Source organism: Dendrobium catenatum, unplaced genomic scaffold, assembly GCF_001605985.2.
Source record: "Dendrobium catenatum unplaced genomic scaffold, ASM160598v2 fragScaff_scaffold_231, whole genome shotgun sequence".
Taxonomy (NCBI): domain Eukaryota; kingdom Viridiplantae; phylum Streptophyta; class Magnoliopsida; order Asparagales; family Orchidaceae; genus Dendrobium; species Dendrobium catenatum.
The window spans coordinates 13,110,240-13,133,611 of record NW_021318693.1 but is presented as its reverse complement, the minus strand read 5'-3'; the positions used below and the strand labels follow the sequence as shown (position 1 = coordinate 13,133,611).

At 34.4% G+C, this 23,372-nt stretch overlaps 2 protein-coding genes across 3 annotated transcripts; one reads left to right on the top strand and one right to left on the bottom strand.

Moving 5' to 3' along the window:
- Positions 1-1,015: 1,015 nt before the first annotated feature.
- Positions 1,016-13,318, bottom strand: LOC110108544. 2 transcript variants are annotated; one of them, XM_020839224.2, is made up of 5 exons: positions 12,422-13,318; positions 12,186-12,320; positions 11,409-11,536; positions 11,117-11,330; positions 1,016-1,432 (listed from the first exon to the last, which is right to left on the bottom strand). In XM_020839224.2, the coding sequence occupies exons 1-5, from the start codon at positions 12,890-12,892 to the stop codon at positions 1,253-1,255; spliced, it is 1,128 nt and encodes a 375-aa protein (XP_020694883.1). In that variant the 5' UTR covers positions 12,893-13,318; the 3' UTR covers positions 1,016-1,252. The 2 variants fall into 2 exon arrangements, with proteins under 2 accessions (XP_020694883.1, XP_020694885.1); XM_020839226.2 differs by having other exon boundaries at positions 1,091-1,432; positions 11,117-11,285.
- A 1,186-nt stretch (positions 13,319-14,504) lies between these two features.
- LOC110108543 (2-alkenal reductase (NADP(+)-dependent)-like) lies at positions 14,505-23,058 on the top strand. The gene is made up of 6 exons (XM_020839223.2): positions 14,505-14,532; positions 19,069-19,346; positions 20,010-20,190; positions 20,890-21,056; positions 21,542-21,624; positions 22,474-23,058. The coding sequence occupies exons 1-6, from the start codon at positions 14,505-14,507 to the stop codon at positions 22,850-22,852; spliced, it is 1,116 nt and encodes a 371-aa protein (XP_020694882.2). The 3' UTR covers positions 22,853-23,058.
- The last annotated feature ends 314 nt before the right edge of the window (positions 23,059-23,372 follow it).

Here is a 23,372-nt window from a genome sequence, read left to right as displayed (position 1 = left end):
GAGATTCTTACATAATTAGCAATGTTGGCTTCTAACTTAAGGTAGTTTGGTAGAAATATGGGTTCTAATTCTTAGAATGAAAGGGGGAATACTAACAATGAAGTAATGCATTGTTTCTAAATATTAAAATAAATCCCTCATGGACTCAAAATAGAAATAGGTATTGTATTTTTCTTTTGAGCAATTTGTGAAGGGATATATTGTATAACATAAAGATATAGGGGATAAAAGTCTTCATAAGTTCAAAGAATAAATATATAAAACATGATATATCCAAAAAACATTTCTCTTATATAGTATAAAAAATATTATATTAGATTTCTTTTATTATAAGGTTCAAATTCCTCATAGAAGTAGTTTCCTATTGTTAATTACAATCTATAAGGTTAAACCCTAAAAAACTCTCAAATAAAAAAGTGAGAAGTATTTTAAGATCTCAAAGATGATTTGAGAAATGCTTCTCAGCATCCAAGCATCTAACATGTGACCTCACCTCCCAAAAGCCTTGACAAAAAAGAAGAGCAATCACTCATTTTGCCATCATAATAATAGTTTAATGCCTCCACAATGAGATTAATTGTTCTGTGTGGATGACGAACGCCGTCCGAACACCCACCAGAATGCGCCACATCACCCATGCGCTCAGTACCGCGGCTCGGTACTGCTGATATGGCGTATTCTAGTTGATCTACAAATGACATTCCAGGTCTGGCCTCCGCACAATAATTTCAACCACAATGGCCTATAAGGAGATTGAACTCTTAGGCTTCGTTTGCAACGGAGCAGCCTTTTAGTACAAAAATTAAATTTTTGTACTAAAAAACTGTTTTAAAAAACAGTAAGAAAGCCATCCCAAACGAAGCCTTACTCTTCTATCAAACAACAACTATCAGTGAGTTGTAGCAAGCGAAGGTGCTGCATGGAGAAGCATCAACAACCTTCCTTGCTCAAAAACCTCTTCATCTCTTATGGAACATTGTCAATTGACTGAATAGGGAAGGAAAAAACTTCCATAGAAAGCAAATTGCTCCTTTATTACTCTCTCATCATCCTGATCTTTATTGTTCAAAGCATCTCCACAATCATAGTGCAACACAGTAATATAAGTTATCCATTCTATGTACTTTTTTAAAAATCAATATAAATTTTTCTAAATAGTAAGATTCCAATACAAGAAAGAAAGATTCTATCATGTTCAATTAAATAAAGACCAAGTAGCATCGATGGTTTCCAGTCTTTTCCTAAAATAATCTCAAAGCTTTAAATCAACATCAACAGCTTCTGAGCCTTCCCATCTCCTTTTTTTCTTATTAACAATCACATCTCGCTCAGCTACATAATCACTGTAAGGCAATTCCATGAAGTTGTAGAAAACCAGAGCGTCTGATGGAGTGGCTGAAGCTTTTCTCCCCGCACTTTCTTTAGTCTTCTTCTGCCAGAAATACCAAACAGATTGGATTGTTTCAGTAACATTATAAAACAAAAGAAATCAGCACATTAAAGCTTCGTTTGGGACGGCTTTCTTGCTTCCTAAAGCAGCTTTCTAGTACAAAAATTAAAAAGCTGCTTTAAGAACCAGTAAGAAAGCCGTCCCAAACAAAGCCTAAGTATGTCTTTGGTAGCAGTTTCAGTATTAAGACAATGGAAACAAAAAATTTGTTTGTCACAAGTTTTGGTTTCCTGCATTTGTCATAAGAAAATTTAAACAAAAAAAAATGAAAAATGAGTTTGAAGAGCTTCCAAAAAGTAACATGAAAGTGGAACACAGCAAAGGAAAATGAACTCAGAAGTTAATAATAGTTACTTCTGCAACTCACAGCCTTCCAGATTCGCTTTTCGCAAAGCTTTTCAAAATTTTGATGAAACAATTTCTTTGATTTCTGTGTGATATATGCAAAAAAAAGATTGATACCACCTTCATAGTTTGCAGAGCAATTTGGCATAGGGGCAATGGATTTTCAAGTAGAGCACAGTACAACCTCGTCAGCAAAGCCTTTTAGTTCATTATAGTTTCAATTCAGCTTTAGAAGAAAGTTTTAAGAGAATATATTTATTTTTTAGCTGTGACATTAAAAAAGTTTTTGATGGTTAAATTCAAACTTTGGAAGAAGTAAAAGCAATGAACCCAATAGAAGGAAGAAACAGAGAATAAATAAGCCTTCTAAGATTGAAAGTACAAAAAATTGTAGATAAATTTTAACATGAAATGACTAGTTCTCTCATTCCCCAAAAAAGTTTCTTTAATTTCTCCAAATAGTAATCTAGGTCCATTCTGTATCTAAGCAGCCAAACTGACCTTCCTCCTGCTCCTTCGCCCAGATCGCAACCAATTGCACATCAACCAACGCTTCATGCCTCATCTCTCTATCCAATCGCATAAATCATGCGATTGTTTCTCTTTTGGATTGATTTCTCTCACCTATAGCATCCTTCTCTGGTCATTTGAACCTAGTAAGGAACCTAGGGCATCGAAAACTTCTCTTTCTCCCTCGCAGGAGCCACTGAGCCTCCTTCGTTTCTACCTTGCAATAGCAGCTCTCGGCGAACTTTTCTCAAACTCCTCTCCTTGTTCAGCGAGTTTTCCCTTTTTCCTTCCATCTTTCCTTCCCCCTTTTTCCTTTTTATTTCCTTCTTTCTCTTGGATAAAGTTTGTGCCTTCCTCATCTTTCCCTCGTTGTGTGATATCATTTAACAAGGGGTAAGTTAATGTTGTCGTTATTGTTATTTGAATTTTAAAATTTGATTGGAGACATTAGATCTTAATTAATCATACATACACGATTTTGTATTTTTTATTCATGTTGATATGTTCTCTACTTCTCTTTTTATTTTGCGATTTAGTTCAAAAATTAGGGAAGCATACACTGTTTGGATACCTTCGACGTCATTATTTCATGTTAAATCTTTTGGGTTTTTTAACAAAGGTTAGGTTAGATTGTGTAAGCTTTGTGTTTTTTGTATTTGTTATTTGAACTTGATGAGGACATCCAACCATGGAGAGTCTACCAGAGAAGGGGCCGACAATCTACGGCCACGATCGCATCACTTTATTTTTGAGTTATCATTTGTATTAGGTTTATTATTATATGTATATTTGATTTATTATCGCAGTTTTTCCATTTTTACTTTCACATGAGCGAGTAGTTGACTTTTATCATGCTATAGTATTTTGGCTACTTAAAGCTCCATCCTCTTCCTTTTGAGGGGATGATGAATATTATTAAGAAAAAATTTTGCAGTTGTGTTCTGAGAGCTTAGAGAGTTCTTGTGAGATGTTGAAGTCCCCAGGTGAGGGCAACGTACTACCCATCAGCCACAGAAAGCGTCCGGGCTCATGGTCCGTCTCCTCCACAATCGTCCCTCCTTTCTCCTAGATGCCTGACACCCTCCCTCTTCCTCCTAACCGCCGGTCCAACACCCACCTCCCCTCCTCATAGCCACCGGCCCAAAGCCTTCCCCTGCCTCCTAACCGCCGGCCTCCACCTCTCCTCCTTTCCAGCAGCTAGCCCAAAGCCCCTCCCTCCTCCTAGCCGCCGGCCAAAAGGGCCCCTCCCCTCCTCATAGCCGCCTCCCAAACCTAAACCCTCATCCCCTTCCTAGCCGTCGATCCTAACCCTAATCCCCTCCTAGCCGCCGGCCACATCTCCCCTCCATTGCCTCCAAATTTCAAATCCCTAATTAATTACTTTCCTTATGTGATGCATCTTAAATTAGGAATGTTTTAATTTCATATTTTAATTCAATTTGAATTTAAAATTCTTTCTTAAAATAAGAGAACTTATATTAGGGAAGTCCCTCCAATCAAGACCTTTTAAATCCAAATTTAATTTATAGAGACAATTGCATTAAATTCTCTTTCTCCATTTAGATTGGCAATCTATCTCAACCCTTAATTCCCTCCCACATCCCCTCCCCACTCCCATAGCCGAAGCCCCACCCCCCCTCTCTCTCTCCCTCTTTCCCTCTTTGCTCCCTCCATTAAACTCACCCCCCCCACCACTTAACCCCTCCCAAATTAATTTCAATATTTTTATATTGTGCTGGGAATTAATTTCTAATTTCTAATTGTTATTTTCCCTTCCATATATCAACAAAATCTGAAATTACTTGTTATGCTTCCTCCTTCCATGAATGGCTGATCTGAAGCTTGATCACGGTTTCGTATTCGACGACCAAGGGTTCATTGACATCCACCGATCTCCTTTCTTCGACATTGACCTAGAGAATGATCTCTCCGTTGAAGATTACGTGAAAAGAATCCTCTTCTCCCACGCCACCGCTATTGATCAACGACAACCTCCCGTTCAGTGGCAACTTACTTCTGAATCCTAACAAAGGTGAACTCTCTTCTGAATCTTATTTCTTCCAAGTCCCTCTGAATTGTCGCATCTCAAAGATCTTGCAAGCTTTCTCCGCTTAACCAGTTATTAAGAGTGAGAGTGAGGGATCTTAAATAGTGAATATTCTAAATGTTAATTAAGAGATTTCTTTCGAATTTAATTAAGGGATTTCTTTCGAAAACCTCATAGCAAAATCTGATTTGGTTGGTTATTTTGTGCTTTAAATCTTTATCATGTATTATATTGTTCGAACTAAATCATTACTTTAATGTTTTCATTCATCGTTTAAGTCATTGGAAGTGACTAATTGTTCTCGCTCTTTCAAAAAACATATAATTTCAAAGGTAAAATATCAACAAACTCATTTAGCCCTACTTCAGAACTTCTATTAATATATTGACTTCATTTCACTTCCTTTGTTTACTCTGATGCATACATATATATCCTATTGTACCTAATGTATATGCATGTTCTCTTTGTGAATACAATACAGGTTTTTTTATCCCTTAATTGTGTCCCGATTGCCGGGGTGTACCATCTTCCGGACTCGGAGTGTGAAAAAGTTGTATCATAGCCCTATTATGTTTTGTATTTGATATTCCTTGTTTCCTTAGGATTGGGTAGTGGGCTATATTATCTTAAGTTATCCTTAATATTAAATAATATGTTTGATATGTTATAATAGTTTATTTTGATATGTTTAATAATTCAGAATGGCGCAAAGAAGAAAGAATGTTGCTGCCACGAGAACTACTAAGGAAGCCATACCTATTCCTAGAGGACCTCGCTCTCCTAGTCGTCAAGATGTTGTTATTCTAAATCTGAATATCACTATGCTAATCACGATGATGATAGAGGTGACCGTTCAACTTACTCAAATAGTGTAAGGAATTAATCTAGCTACCCAGCAAGTACCACAACCAACTCAACCAGTAGCACCCCGTTTTCTAGTACCAACAACAACAGCCTCTGATGCCATACCAGAAACAGCAACCATCGATTCAATATCAGATGCGTCAACCTCCAATGCAGTAGCAGCCCAGACAGGCGATCCCTCCTCATATCTTCACCATGACCCAGCAAGAGGCCTATGAAGTTCTTGACATGGTGACGTGCATTATTTCTATTTATAAACAACCAACAAAGGTTTTATTTAATTATGAGGCATTGCATTCATTCATATCAAACAAATTTAAATCAAATGCATTAGTGTCTCAATTGCAACCTTATTTATCAATTAATGCGCCATATGGAAAATTTATGATAGTCACTTAGTGTGTTCGTGATTGTGATAACATAATCAATAATATGCATATATCAGCAACTTATTATATTTCCACTAGCTAAATTTCATTGAATATTGAAAATGGACTGGTTATCTAAATATCATGCTATAATTGATTGTCATAAGGGAATAGTGAATTTTCATATACCCGGTGCATCAGCCTTTCGCTTTAGCGGTGCAAGAGGAGTCTTGTCTTGTCTTATATCTACAATTAAAACCCGTAAGATAATTTATCATGGGTGTGCTGGGTATCTTGATCATGTGGTGGATACCAACAAATCGGGCATTAGTTTACATAGCGTCCCGATAGTTCAAGAGTTTGCAAATATATTCCCTGATGATTTTCCTGGCTTGTCTCTTGATCGTGAGATCGTGTTTATTATAGATCTGGTTTAGGGTACTACTCCAATTTCAAAAGCACTGTATCGTATGACAAAGATTGAGATTCAAGAATTGAAAGTACATCTACAATAATTGCTTGATAAAGAATTTAGCCGACCTAGCGTTTCACCTTGGGGAGCATCGATATTGTTCAAGAAGAAGAAAGATGGAAGCATGAGACTTTGCATTGACTACAGAGAGCTAAACATGATCACTATGAAGAACAAATATCATATACCTCGCATCGATGATCTATTTGACTAGTTACAAGGGTCTTTTATGTTTTCTAAGATTGACCTTCATTCAAGGTACCATCAGCTGAAGATCAAGAGTGAAGATGTGCTGAAGATAGCTTTCCAATATTGATATGGCCACTACGAATTTTAAGTCATGCCTTTCGGGTTGACTAATGCCCCTATTGTATTTATGGATCTGATGAACAAAGTTTTCAGGTCGTGCTTAGATCAGTTTGGGAATGTATTTATTGACGACATTTTAATCTATTCCAAGGGTGATGAGGAGCACGCCAAACATCTTCGAACTGCATTACTTATTTTTCAGAAGAATAAATTTTATGCCAAATTCTCGAAAAGTGAGTTTTAGCTTCGAGAGATGGCATGCATTTCTTGGTCACATTGTTAGTGAAGCTAGAATTTCTATGGATCCTGTTAAAGTCAAGGCAGTAATGGGTTGGCTGAGGCCAAGCACCGTCACCAAGATTCGTATTTTTCTTGGCCTAGCTAGTTATTACAGGCATTTCGTGAAAGGCTTTTCAAGTATTGCAGCTCCACTCACTTGGCTGACTCAAAAATCCATTAAGTTCGTATGATCTGATACTCAAGAGTTACTGGGTGTTTGCTCCTATTATCATCATTCCTTCTAGTATTGTGTTACGCCGGCCCAGGAGGGGGCCGACTGGACCGGTCCAACGAATTTCCATTGAGTTTTCTCTCCGTTTTCCACTGTTGGGGCTGTGTTTTTGCTGCGGACAGCAGTTTCTTTGCTTCAGTACTTGATTTGGGTTAGGTTTACTTGTGCAAATGAGTATTCCCTATCATATTGATGGATTTCAAATCTACAGTGACGCTTCATATCAATGCTTGGGTAGTGTCTGAATACAACACGGTAAGACAGTAGCTTATGCGTCAAGACAGTGTAAGGTGCACGAGAAGAATTACTCTACGCACAACTTGGAGCTAGCTGCAGTCATTTTTGCATTAAAGATTTGGAAGCATTACCTTTATGGCATTTGTTGTGAGGTTTTAACTGATTATAAGAGCCTGAAATATCTTTTTACTCAAAAGGAGTTAAACTTAAAGCAAAGGCGATGGCTTGAGTTGATGAAGGACAATGAGTAACAAATTCAGTACCATCCAGATAAAACTAAATGCGATGGTTGATGCTTTAAGCATTTAAGCATGAAATCTTCATCTTAAACAGCATGGATGATCACTCATGAGCGACAATTAGTACATGAAATGGAGCAACTTCAGCTCGAGATAGTGTCAGTAGGAGACAACTCTGTTATTTATTGTATGTCTATTCAGCTGTCTATTCAGCCGATGATTATGGATCGGATTCGTGAAGCTCAAATGGAAGATATAAAGCTAATGCAGATTAAAGATCAAGTTCGGAACGGATTGAAGCCATATTTCACTGTTGATCAAATGAGTGCCTTAAAATTCAAGATAAATTGTGTTCCTGACCATGTCGAACACCGACAGGAGATACTTTGGGAGTCGCACAACATTGTATTCAGTTCACCTTGGGAGCATGAAAATGTATAAAGATCTTAAGAAGCAATTCTTGTGTCCTAGTATGAAGAATAATGAGGCAGAGTTTGTAGCCAAGTGCTTGATGTGTTAGATGGTCAAGGAAGAACATCAGAGACCTGGTGGTTTATTGCAATCTCTTCCTATTCCAGAATGGAAGTGGGAGGAGATTGCTATGGACTTCGTAGTTGGCATGCCCAGATCAAAGCAATGTCATGATGCAGCTTGGGTTATAGTTGATAGACTCATCAAAACAGCTCACTTTCTACTGATTAGGCAGAACTACTCAGTGAAAAAGCTAGCAAGGATCTGCGTGGATAGTATCATTCGACTGCATGGGATTCCTCTCGTCATCATGTTTGATATAGATGGGAGATTTACTTCAAGACTATGAAAGAAAATGCAAGAAGCTTTGAGTATAGGATTAGATTTCAATACTATTTTTCATCTGCAGACAGACGGTCAGTCAAAGCACACCATTCAAACATTAGAAAATTTATTGAGAGCCTACATTCTTGATTTTGGTAAAAGCTAGCAGGATTTCATTCCACTTGTGGAGTTTGCTTACAATAATAGCTTTCAAGCTAGTAACAGCATGGTAGCTTATGAGTCTCTCTATGGAAGTAAGTGTATATCACCTTTGTGTTGGTTTGAGGTCAGTGAGAGGAAGCTCTTGGGACCTCAACTGGTTGATCATGCTACATAGAAGATTCATCATCTTCGAGAAAGGCTTCATTCAGTTCAAGAGCAAGAGATATTTTGATCATAAGCATATGAATAAATTTGAGGCTGGTGATCACGTATTTCTCAAGGTTTCGGACATGCATGGAGTTACAAGATTTGGCAAAGGTGGAAAACTTCAGCCCCATTTTATTGGACCTTCAAGGTGATCGAAAGGATCGACAAAGTTTCTTATAGATTTGCTCTTCCTCCGAGGCTTGCAGGAGTGCACAATGTCTTTCATGTCTCCCTCCTTCGACACTACATGCATGACAGCTCTCACATTATTCAATTTGATCCTTTGGTGATTCAAGAAGATCTGAGCTATGAAGAGGTACTGCAACGCATTTGGGAGCGTGAAGTTTGACAGTTGGTCGTCGATCTATCCCATTTGTCAGAGTGCTTTGAAAGAAATAGTTAGAACAAGAAGCCACTTGGGAGATTGAAGAAGATATGATGCGAATTATCCACAACTGTTTTAGAACTAAGGTATGAATTTGGAGACCAAATTCTTTTAAGGGAGCTAGTATGTTATATCCTAAACCGGACAGAACCGATCCAATTTCTCCTGCAAGCGCAAGAAGCAGAACTGACCTCCTCCTGCTCCTTCCCCCGGATCGCGACAAGCCGCCATTTTGCGCCTCGTCTCTCTTTCTCGAATCGCATAAATAACACGATTGTTTCTCTTTTGGATTGATTGCTCTCGCAATAGAATCTCTAGGCGAACTCTTCTCAAACTCCTCTCCATGTGCAGTGAGTTTTCCCTCTTTCCTTCCCCCTTTTTCCTTTTTCTTTCCTTCTTTCTCTTCGATCAAGTTGAGCCTTCCTCCTCCTTCCCTCGTTGTGTGATATCATTTAACATAGGTAAGTTAACATTATCGTATTATTATTTGAATTCTTAAATTTGATTGGAGATATTAGATCTTAATTAATCATACTTACATGATTTTTTATTTTTATTCATGTTGGTATGTTCTCTTTTTATGTTGCAATTAAGTTCAAAAAAGTAGGGAATCCTACGCTGTTTAGATACCTTCAACGTCATTATTTCATGTTACATCTTGTGGGTCTTTCTAACAAAGCTTAGGTTGGATTGTGTAAGCTTGGTGTTTTATATATTGGAGTCTTTTAGTGTTATATTAAAATAGGAATTATTGTTTGTAGGACTTTCGAGTTTTGGTGTGATGAGTTGAGCATCTTTTGACATTGGACCTTATCACCCTCCTAAAGGTAAGTACCGTTATTTATTTTTGTGTTAAAGAATCATTCTTTATCAGGGCGTAATAGGATTGTCAGTCCTATGTTGAATTCCTTAGTATAATCATACATGTAGTAACCTTCGCTATTATTCATAATAAATCAACTTAGGATATGCATAACTTTATCTTGATTTATTGCTCATTAATTCTTATTCATGCAAGTTAAATTTATATGTTGAAAAAGTTAAATTTATCTAATTTATCTTTGTTCAATAAAAAGAATCGCATTCATGCAAATCAATTCAAATATACAAATCATATATGACCCATTGATTTATATAATATTTATTGGTTATTCATAAAAGCATTTATCTTATATGATTGTATGCATGTCAGTGAAACCCTATTTGTTTTTGGCTAGACGGAGTCGACGGCCCCCTAGAGTGACAACTCTATAGAAAATCATTGAATTTCCTTGAGTTTGTTTTCATCTTACCAATATGTGTATATGATAAAACGACAATATATATATATATATATATATTTTGTCATTTATGTTTTGATAGATAGTAGTTACTTGTTAAGTTTGATTCATCAAACTCACTCGTTGTCTTTTTCAACAGGTCATGCAGGAGTGTTTAGTGGACCGTCACCTCTGGAGCAAGGTTACTTGTAGTTGATTGTTTTTTTTATATTTATTATTTTGCAGTAATTTATTATGTTTATGTGTTCCGAGGATTGGATTCTTTCCTTTTTTTTCTATTTATATTCCTATTGGCTTGTATCAGAACTTCGTTATTTGGATGTATTGATTATTTGAACTTCTATTCATGGATTGGCTTTATTTTACTTCCTATGTTTACTCTAATATATATATATATATATATACACACACACACACACACATGCAAGTATATCTTTTATATGCATGTTCTTTTTGTGAATACAAAACAAGTTTTCCTATCCCTTAATCATGTCCCATGTTGTCAGGGTATACCGCCTTCTGGACCTAAGGTTTGACACATAACTTGTCATATATAATGTCAGAGACAAAATCTCAAAGTACAAACTTGACATCAAAAGATTCTAAGTGGCTTTTAAATTTGTGCAATTTGGCTGCAAGTAAAAGGAAGGTAGCAAAGGTTCCTTTTTTAAGGTTTGATAACATATAAAGTAACTGCATTTACTTTAAATCAAGCCATTTTGAGACCATTTTATTTAGAAAACTACTACAAAACAAATAGTTAATTTAGATGGCATTCAGTTTATAGGGGTTCCAATTATGTACAATGTTTTACTTTGAACAAAACAGTTCATAAACAACGTTTTTCTTCCACAGGCAACACTCCTCAAATGACAAGCCTGTGAGGCGACAACAAGCAACATTGAGCTGATATTAACCTTTTGCGAACGACTAACCTGTCTCTTAGTAGCACTCATCTCAGAAAACGGTCGGACGGAAACGGATTTCGAGGACCAACCATTGCTACTAATTGGATGTAAGCAAACCAAGCTGAGAGCACTTCCCTCAATAGGAGCAGCAATGTCTTCTTCAGATGCAACATTCCTCTTCATTGTAGGATGGTTGCTGTTTAGATTCACACCAACATTGTGCAAGCTTAAAGCAGTATCTCTAAGAATTACATTGGCCACCTTTATTCATCAAATATAACTAGAAACCAAAAAAATCTAAATTTTGAATTGAACTTACATTGAACAATCAGTGCTTGTTCCTTGAGTTCCATTGATCCTCATTGTGCCACAATCTGGGTGAGAAATAGGTATGGGTTCTGCCACAGAGACCCTTTGATTTTGCCATGGATGATTCATGGCAACAATCTACATGTTCATGCCTTGTTATAATTAGTAAATAAAACAAAAGAACTTAAAGCAAAAAAACAAAAAAGAGAAATTTACATACATACCACTTTATTTCATGCTATTTACATATCTAACACCGAAAATATTAATATTACATGTCTACCACCCATATACAACTTTAATGTCAAATATTTCACTCATATAATTCATTTCTATCATTCATACCATCTTATAAACTTTAATATTTCATTCCATGCATTCATATTTGCTCTATGGGTGGTAGACATGTAATATTAATGTTTTGAGTGTTATATATCTAAATAGTATAAAATAAAGCGGTATGTATGTAAATCCCCAAAAAAGGGAGGTTTAAATACATACCACTTTATTTCATATTATTTACATATGATCTAATACTGAAAATATTAATATTACACGTTTACCACCCATATAAAACTTTAATATCAAATATTCCACTCATATAATTCATTTCTATCATTCATATCATCTTATAAACTTTAATATTTCATTCCATGCATCTAAATCTGTTCTATGGATGGTAGATATATAATATTAATATTTTGAGTGTTATATATATAAATAGTATAAAATAAAGTGGTATGTATGTAAATCCCCCCAAAAAAAATTATAATAAATGGAAGTAAACCTGATGCATCATTAGCTGCTGATCTGCCCAGGAAGAGGGAGTCAGAATGCCATAATAGCTTTGGTTTGAAGGGAGCTCCAATTCCATCTGAAGACCCGCTTCAGGAACTGAATGTAGCGAGGAGTAATTCACGACCTGAACACACAGGAAATGATTGAAAAGGCATTTCAACAAGCAGTTGGTGCGCAATAAGGAGAAACAGATAAAAATGAAGTAATTCGCCGAGCCGGCGAGACCTGAGATATCTGCTGATGAGGCTCAGGTTTCTGCAATATAAGAAGCGGTTGCGACTCCCGTGGCGGCGGCTTCAATTCGGAGGTGGCGAGGGAAAACTGCGAGTTAGAGCTGGACGAGTTATCGCTCTGAAATGAGCTCCATAACAATGGCATTGTACCGTCGCTCGAAACCAGTGGGCTTGAATCTAGCAGATGAGACCGTAACATGGGGAAATTTTCAACATTGTATCCGAACGGGAAACTGGGATCAAACCCTGGGAGGAAAGGAACGATCGTGTTTTGCTGAGGGTTAAGAGGATGGAAGACTAGCTCCCCGGGTGAGAACCCTTTCTGCCATTCTTCTCTCCGGAGCTTCTCCAGCTCCGCTATCCCGAGGCCACGATTCGGTGCTTTGTCGGGTTTCACCTTCTTCAACGACTCCCGCGTTGCTTCCCCTCCGTCGTAAAAGATCCGATGCTCTTCTTGCACCATTTCAGTGCCAAAAATCTTTCAGAACTCCAAAACGCAGAACTGCAGAAACTAACCCGGAAAGGTAAAAAGGTGAGACTTTTAGCCGCTCAGTCAGGACGAAAGGCGAGATCTTTAACCACGAAGCAAGCCGACGAAGAAGAAGAAGAAAAAGAAGTGGGACGGGGGCGGGGAGGCGGGGGGGGCGGTAGCGGGAAGTTTTGGGCAGAGAGAGCGACGTATTGATGAACGAAGAATCGGTCACCGATTAAGCGATATTGAAGATGAAGCTGAGGTAGAGAGCAGAGGGCGATTTCATGGAAAGGAATCGAAAAGCTTTCACTTTTATTGCCTAAATCTTGGCATGGCTTACAGTTCCGAAGCCAAGAGATTTTTCCGGCTGCCATTCTCAGTCTGACTGAAGATTAGCCGCGAAATTCGGGTTGACTGCTTCTGATCCGTGGAAATTTTATACAGAAATAAATTCTTTTCCATTATCTTATCATGGAAAATTTTATGATTTACTGCTAATCAGAAAAGCTTATTTATATTAATTGGAATTTAAAAACAATCTGCATATATTATTGATTTGTTTGTTTAAGGAGATATATATTATTATATAATATGATATGAAATTATTCGTTTGATGATTGCATTCCCTTTAAAGGCTAATTTTACCGATTGAATTTGAATTTTCTTTAAAAATATAAAGATTAAATTTTTCTTTTTTTATTGGAGAAAAGAAAGCAATAAATATAAAATTGTGGAAGACATAATAAATAATAATATTATCAAAAAATAAATTAATCCGTATACAAGTCAAAAAAATTCATAAACTCCATAAATAACTTTCCTCAATGGTAATGAATTTTAAATTAATTCTTGTAAACTTCATATAAGAGGAAAAAAAATCTCATATCTCATAATTATTAATGATAATTATTAAATTTACATATTTTTTAATTTTTAAATTTGATTTTTAATCTAAATTTAATTTATATATAACCATATAATTTATATTACATATTTAGTATAAATTTAATTTGGATATAAGTTTATATGTTTAATATAAATTAGTATTAATTTATGTTATATGTTTAAATATATTTTACATCTTTATGTTATATATCAAATATGTTTCATAAATTCGTATCTAAAAATAATTTATCTCTAATAAATAGATAAAATTATTTTTTTTGTGTATAAATAAATAAATTATTATTATTATCTAATAAATAAATATTATTGACATTTTAAATAATTAATTAAAAAATATGTTTAAAAATAAATTTTACGTGCATTATATATGTTATGAGCTCAGCTCTTAACTATAACAACAACAACAATAGCAAGCCTTTGTCCCACTACGTGAGGTAGGCTATATAAATCATTTTTCTCCGTTGTGTTATGTTAAAAGTCAAATTCTCGATTAAATCTAATAAAGAAAGATCATTTTTAATATTTTCTAACAAAGTCTTTTTAGGTCTACCTCTATCTTTATTAATATAAGTCAAAACTAATACGTCTACTTTCTTAACTGGGTCATCAAGAGGCCATCGTTTTATGTGATCATACCATCTAAAGCGACTCTCTCTAATCTTGTCTTCCACTTGGCTACTCCAACCTTTTTACATATATGCTCATTTCGTATCTTGTTTCTAAGGGTAAATCCATTCATCCACCTACACATCCTCATATCTGCAACACTTAACTTAGTATTATGCTTCTCTTTTAATGACCAACATTCTACAACATAAAGCATTGCAGGTCTCACCACCATCTTATATAATTTTCCCGTAAGTTTGAGGTGGACTTTTCTATCACACAACAAGCCCAATGCATTCCTCCACTTAACCATCCAACTTGAATTTTTCTGATAATATCCCCATCTATTTTACCATCATTCTGAATAATATATCCATAATATCTACAACATGTACTCATATTAATCGCTTGATCGCCAAAATTCATAATCCCTCCAGTAGGTCTATTACCTTTATTCATAATCCATGACTAATGCAAAAAGATATGGGTGTAAGGTTGATCCTTGATGTAATCCAACTAAAATAAGAAAATACTTGGTCAAACCACCTTGTGTTTGAACACAAGTAATAGCTCATGCATACATATCTTTAATGATTTGAATATAAACATTATTAACTCCGTTCTTTTGAAGAACTCTCTATAGCACTTCTCTTGGAACTTTATCATATGCTTTCTCTAAATCAATAAATATCATTTGTAGATACTCCTTATTCTCGCTATATTTCTCCATCAAACCTCTCAATAAATGTATGACCTTCATAGTAGACTTACTCGGCATGAATCCAAATTGATTTTGAGAAACATTAGTATCATACGACAATCTACGCTCAATAACTCGCTACCATAGTTTTAAAATATGACACATTAACTTAATTCCTATATAATTCGCACAATCTTATGCATCACCTTTATTCTTAAAAATAAGAATCAACACACTCATTCTCTACTCATATGACATCTTTTTAGTCTTCAAAATAGTATTAAAAAGTTTAGTCAACCAAGAAATTCATTTATCTCCTAAGCATTTCCACACCTATATTGGGATGTCATTAGGTCCAACAGCTTTTCCACACTTCATTTTCTTTAAAGTCTCTCTAACTTCAATTGTATTATTGTGCCGATAAAAATAAAAATCTTTATTTTCATTTAGGGTGCTAAGGTCACTTAAGTCAATCGTATTCTCACAATTTTTATTAAAAAAATTAGTAAAATATCTCATCAACCTTTATTGAATATCACCTTATAAAAAAAGTACTTTTTGATATTCATCCTTAATACACTTTACTTGAATTAAATCTTTACTACTCATATCTCTTTGTTTGACTAACTTATAGATATCTTTCTTCCTCCTTAGTTTCTAATATATTATATAAATCATTAAAAACTAATTTTTTTTGCATCGCGTATTATTTTCTTAGATTCCTTTCATGTCTCTTTATATCATTCCCAATTATCAAAATTTTTACAACTAAATCAATTTTTATAACAAATAATTTTATTTATTATCTTTTTTTTATACATTTGGATTTCACCGCCAACTATTTTTATTATTAAGAATTTTTCTCTTTGATACTCCAAACATATCTTTTATAATATTCTTAATATAACTAGCCAATTTTTTCCATATAGCATTAGCAAACTCATGCAAAGAAAAAATCTTAAGATCTAAAATCTTACTTTCAAAAATATATTTTGTTAATATTTTTTAAATGCCCACATCTAATCCTAGAATATCACTATATATATTTTGTTTTTAATTTTCTACCCCTTCATCTTAAATCTAAAACTAATAAGCAATATTGACTACATAAACTTTCAATCAGAATAACTTTATAATCTTTTTAATCTAAACAATCTAATTTTTTATAAAAAAATAATCAATCTGAGATTTATTATATCCATTCGTATACATTATGAGATGCTCATCTCTTTTCTTAAATAAGGTATTAATAATTAAAAAATTATAAGCTAAAACAAATATAATATGATCTTACCACCTTCATTAGTTGTTCCAAACTCATGATCACCATGAATATTTTTAAAATCATCTACTTCTCTATGAACATGTCGATTTAAATTTTCTCCAATAAAAACTCTTATTTCAAGAGATATCTTTTATATTAATTTTTTTAAGTCATTTTAAAATTTTAATTTTGAATATATATCCAAACCAATTTGAGGAACATAAGTACTTATAATATTAATAATTTTAGCATCAACAATAATCTTTAAGGCTATAATTATATCTTCAATTCTATTATTTTTATAACATTATTCTTCAAAATCTTATATATAATCACACATACATCATTTCTAATACGGCTCCTACCTAAATCTCGAAGTTTAAATCCTAAACTATCAATCTCCTTAACCTTCTCTTCAACCCATTTAATTTTTTGAATGCAAAGAATATTTATCTTCCTATGAATCATAATATATATTAATTCCATTAGTATTTTTCTATAACATAACCAATATTCCAAGTTCATATCCTAATTTTAGTTTCATGGACTAGCTTATTTGCCCACATCCATTCTATATGATTATTTGACAAGTTTCAAGTTGGATGTCGACTATCTAACACAACCCTTCATTTTTCACATCCAGGACTTGAGACTTGTCAACGCCCTTGCACAAACTAAACCGTCTCTATGAAAAATTATTTGCCTTTCCAAAATATTTTATAGCCTATAAATGATGCCCTAATGCTTCTCAACACTTTTGTTATAGTTAAAGTTTGCTTGTTGCATTACTATTTTGGTGATAATAGTTATGCTAAGAAATTGATTGCTTGAGTGTATTATGAATGTATGGTACTTAAAATGTAGGATTTTTAACTTCTTAGATGCTTGTTTGATTGCAATGTTAATGTATAATTTTTCTTTTTGAGGATTTTAATAACAACTATGAGATTATTTACATTGTATTATGAATTTATGTAAATTAGATGAATTCGAAATATGCAGCCCCAAGCAAAACATAATCATAACAAAGCTTGCCAATGCAACTCGTTGTTAGTCATTCCCATGCACATTCAACCCTAAAATGATGATACGCTCTAGTCGGTCGACCCCCAGTGGGTGCAATGGTAGCCATACTAACCCCAATCCTATCGTGACCATCCTTGTTGTCCTTGAAATTTTTCCAACCTCATTCATCATGCTAACCCCATCACTACCAATCCATCCCCATCCCCTATACATAGTTTTGATTTTAAAATATATATTATACAATTATAAAATAATTTCTCTGTAGCTAATAGTTACCTCAATCAGCTTTGGCGAATCCCTTATTCATATAAGAGTGGAATCTTCAAACTTTAAAGCATTGAGTGATGTGACTTAGGGACGAAGTGAGTCAAATCGACTCAAACTCGACTGACTAACGAGCTTTTCGAGTTGAGCTTATGGGGTCACACTGATTAGTAGTGATGACATGAGTGCAAATTAATTGTTTTTCATGTGAAGGCATTATCCTCTATCATTTTCTCTTTTATGACATCATCCTACATCATTAGTGTTTCTTACCATTTCAGCAACTATCTTAGTTCATAAATAGGGCCCACTTTTGCCTACCTTTTTGCATTTAAAAAGAAAAACTCATTATTATTCTTATCCTAATATTGGTTAATTTTGAGTTGATTTTTATTTACCTATGCAACAAATTTTTTAAAATAAAAGTGGGCATTGTGCAAAGAAATTCACCTATATATATATATTGGACAATTTTCTAATCATTTTTTTAGTACAAAAATTTTTAATTCAAAAAAATTTATACTAGAAATCTGCTTTATAAAATAGTAATAAAACTACCACAAATAAAACCTTAGTATCTATCTGAGACTCTTGCAATATTTTTCACAAATTAATTTTTTTTAAAAGCTACTATGAATATTATATATATACATTCATTTTTAAAATATCAAATAGTAATTATCTAATACTTTATTTATGATAACTTTTGGCCAATATTTTTACTCAGTTTTTAAAAAGAATCAGAACTAAAAAACCGTCCAGATGAAGCCTAAAGCCACCTCACATTAGTAGCTCCAATTATAAAAAAACAAATTTTCATTAAAAAAAAACCTCAAAAAGCTGAAACAAACAGCATCAAAAATTCAAAATAGAATTTTGATTGAGATACAAAATCAAAACACTGAGAAAGCTCCCTCTCAAATAAGAACTTTTATTCCGTCCTCTGATCGGACGTAGATCTACGTCCGGTCAAAGAATTGTTACTCGATTTTTGTTCGGTATTTGGTCGGTATTTCTAGGTATTGTTTGATAATAACGAGGAATATCACTCTGAAAAGATCAATACCGAGTAATACCGAGCAATACCGAGTAATACCGAGTATTACAAAAAAAAATTAAAAAACTCGGTATTTTTTTGTATTACTCGGTATTGCTCGGTATTACTCGGTACTTTGTCTTCACATAATGATATTTCTCGTTATTATTGGTATTGCTAAGTATTTGCTCGATATTTCTTATTTTGTGTCTGCAATTTTAGTGCCGGCCGAACGTAGCTCTATGTACGTTCACGGGACAAAATAAAAGTTCTAAACCCTCTCAGTCTCTTTCCATATAGCCCCACTTCCGTCATCGATGACGATATTGCAATCGGACGCCAATCCCTCACCAAATTATAAAAAGGAGAGCAATCAGTGGCTTCGATACGCCGAGAAAGATCCCGATCGAAGGAGATATCGATGGCAGGGAAGAAGGTTGTTCTGAAGAACTACGTGAGCGGGTTTCCAAAGCTCAGCGACTTCGAGGTGGTGGAGACCGACGACGCCGTAAGGTCAGCGCCGCCGGAAGGATCAGAGGCGGTGGTCGTCAAGAATCTCTACCTCTCCTGCGATCCCTATATGCGCCATCTCATGTCCAGGAACAGGGAGCCCTTGAGAATTGAGAGTTATGTTCTTGGAGAGGTTAGTTTTTACTCTTCAATTGAAAGAATTTTAGGTTTTCATGGATTTTGAAGTTGTTAGATTTATTTTCAGATGGATTTCATATTAACGGCTGAAGTGTTTGATAAAACGGATTGTAAAGTTATTGTTGGGAAAATAATTTAGATTTTGTTAGTGATAGTTTTCTTATTATTTTACTTTCAAGACTGTAGTCATAAGAAACGGTAAACAAGTTGTCCCAAACAAAGCCTGACGGCTTTTTTACTACTTCTTGAAACAGCTTCTTAGCATAAAAATTAAAAATTTTGTACTAGAAAATTGATTCCAGAAGCAGTAAAAAAGTTGTCTCAAACGAAGCTTAAATCATAGCAACTCAACTTATAAAAAAGCATCTTTTAAGTTTTCAACATTAAAACTTCTAAAAAACAACAAGAAAATAATAGTCAAATGAATAATTTTTAACTTTCCACTGTATGACGAGCATTAGCCGGTAAAAAATGTCTCAAAGTTATTCAATTTGCTTTCTTTCTGCTTCTTAAAGCAGTAAGAAAATCATCACAAACGAAATTTAAATAAAAAGTACAAAAAATTTATAATTTAATTATTACATGAAGAACTCATCTCATCATAAAAGATCATTTCAGCTTCAATTAATCGCTTGTTTTCTGTAACCAAATTGCTTAGGCAATCAAAGGGTTTGGCGTCAGCAAAGTTGTTGCTTCTGGCCATCCTGATTACCAAATAGGCGACTACGTCTGGGGCTTGACCGGATGGGAAAGCTACAGCCTCATAGACAAACCTCAAGCCTTGTTCAAGATTAACCACACTGCAGATGTGCCTCTTTCTTACTACACCGGCCTTCTTGGTAAGATTGAATTTCAGTCATTTTATTCATCAACATTAGGAAAAATTATTCTGTACGAACGCCGAACGTCGTCCGGAGATTAATCAGAATGTGCCACGTCTCTTCTTTGCTCGATACTATTCCGTACAGCTCGGTATAGTTGATGTGGCTGTAGAGTTGCGCCCGGCCTCCGCACAGAATAATTACTCCAACATTAGACACTAGATAAACATATGCTGAGTAAAAGGAATACAGTGATGATTGACATAAGCCTAAGGCGGAGGCCGCTCAACATCACTTTTGCCCAAATTCTGTATTTGGAATTCACTGAAAGCAGGCGAATTCCAAATACATTCAAAATGAACCAAAAAAATGATTATCAATTGCACTCATAGATGAAAAGAAAATGTAGAGTAAAAGAAATGCAGTGATAGTCAGCAAAGTCTGAGATAGAAGCAACCGAAGGGCGGCCGGCGATGACCAGCTGAAGCCTACGACAGGAACCAGACAGCATCACTTTTACCCAAGCTGTGTATTTAGAATTCGCTCAAAACAGACGATTTCCATATGTTTTGCATTTGCAACGCAACAATCTAAACGCTCGAATTTTCAAAACTCTTGCATTTACTTTACACTGAATGTTGCAAACCTAACAGCTTAATCTCTTACTATTAAGAAGACATATTTGTGCTATGAATTTGATTATTTGGTGGCATATAGGCATGCCGGGGCTCACAGCTTATGCTGGATTTTATGAGAAATGCTCCCCTAAGAAAGGAGAAAATGTTTATGTTTCATCTGCTGCTGGAGCTGTTGGGCAGCTCGTCGGCCAGTTCGCTAAGCTGATGGGTTGCTATGTTGTTGGCAGCGCCGGTTCTGATGAGAAGGTGAACACAATCTTTATTTTAGGAGAATTCATATTCCTTATATATATTTAATATTTAAATATTTAAATATTTATAATATTAAAATATAAAAGATTAGATATTGGATATGTGAAAATGTAAGAATTCAGTGGTATATTTGTAAAATTTTCTTTAATTTTATCATTTTAAAGGAAATTTAGGCTTCTTTTGAGACGGCTTTTTTATTTTTTCTTAAAACAATTTTTTAGTTAGTTAATAAACTAAAAAATGGCTTTAAGAAATTGTAAGAAAGTAGTCTCAAATGAAGCCTGATAGCTTTGTTACTGTTTTCAAAAATAAATTTTCAGTACAAAATTTTAATTTAAAAAGATTTAATTTAAAAAATAGTAAGAAAGTTGTCTCAAATGAATCCTAAAAGTGGTGCTTAGTATAGTATTTTTATAAAAAAATAATTTAAAAAATAGTATATATTATTATTATTATTATTATTATTATTTTGCATATAGGTTGAGCTGCTCAAGAGCAAATTTGGCTTTGATGAGGCATTCAACTACAAGAAAGAGTCTGATCTCAATCTGGCTTTGAAAAGGTCTGTGGTTTCCTTTAATTTCTCAATGTTGATTTTATTTTATTTTATTTTTTTGGGAGAAAAATTTTGGATCATTAAGATTTTAAATTTATTTTTAGAACGGTGCAATATAATTTTTTATTGATTATTGTGATATAATTTTCATCAAAATGATATAAAAAAATCGGCGCATATAAATATTTTTATGGCATTTGTTATAATTATTACATACAAGTTTTTCAATATCTTAATGTTTTATTATATATTTTTAAGTTTATTATGTGTTATTTAAATGCATCATCATCAATTTTTAAGGCAATCATGATAAAAAAATTGGATCAAGATACCCTAATCAAATTTTGATCAAGATGAGTATGATAGCCTTTAAATTGCCTTTGAGATTAGTGCAAAATATATAGAGTTAATCAAAATTTATGCTAAACTCATCACAAATTAAATTATATTTTTTCAGAAGGAGCGAAATAATCCCCAACTATATAAGAGTATCAATCTGGCTCCTTGAAATTTTAAATAATGATCAAATTAATCTATTCGTGAAATCATTTAGGTCTCTATTTAAAAGGTCAAGTGACTAAAATAGTACTTTTAAATAGTCGAAAATCATTTTGGTCATTCTGTGCAGACACCGGACAGAGAGAACCGTACGGTATGTCTCTGTGAACAGTATAAGCATCACGGAGACAAAATCGGACGGTTCTTCTGCGTGATTTTCGCATAGAATAATTTATCTTCATAAAGAGTCAGAGGATCATTTTGATCATTATCTCCAATGATATACATAAACCCTAATCTTTCATGAATTATAAGTAAATTAGTATAATTCATCTCTATGCTCAAATCTCAATGCAGGTATTTCCCTCAAGGAATCGACATATACTTCGACAACGTCGGCGGCGCAACCCTCGACGCCGTCCTCCTCAACATGAGGAACCACGGCCGCATCGCCGCCTGCGGGATGATCTCACAGTACAACCTCGAAAAGCCCGACGGCGTCCACAACCTCGCAACGATAATCGGTCGGAGGGTTGAGATCAAAGGCTTTGTGGTGTTCGATCACTACAACCTCTATCCCCAATTCGTGGAGACGATCACACAGTACGTAAAAGAAGGGAAGATTGAATATGTGGAGGATGTGGCCGAGGGTTTTGAGAACGGTCCTTCGGCGCTTTTGGAGCTCTTTGAGGGCCGAAATGTTGGGAAGAAATTGCTTGTGGTGGATAAGGAGTAAGTCTGCAATTTGAGCCAGTTTTGTTTTTGTGCTTTCTTCTCTTGCTTTGCTTTGCTTGTTTAAGGCTGTTGAGAAAGCTTGTTGTTGGTGTTTGATGGTGTTCAGCTTGATAATTATCTCAAATTTGGCTAGTTTTTATCTGTAAACTTATATGTTTATCTACAAAATATGAATGAGGTATGGTTCAATGGTGTTCGATTCGATAATAGTTTTATTAGCGCATCTTCAACCGAAAAATTTATTTTTCACTTCAAAATACAGTGACAGTTGTTGAGTGCTAGAAAATTTGAGTCGGACCTGAGTATATTTTACATCTTAGCGCTGCACAATGATTCAACACGTATGGATGAAAGTAATAGGACAAAGATTTTTTTTTGTGGAAAACCCGGAAAGGTAAAAAATCACATGGCCTGCCCTAGTTGTAAAATGCACTATATAGCGAGTGATACAAAGATTCTTCTTTCTTCATTATTGAAGAATAGGGAGAGTATAGAAATCAAGTGTTTATAGATGAACATAT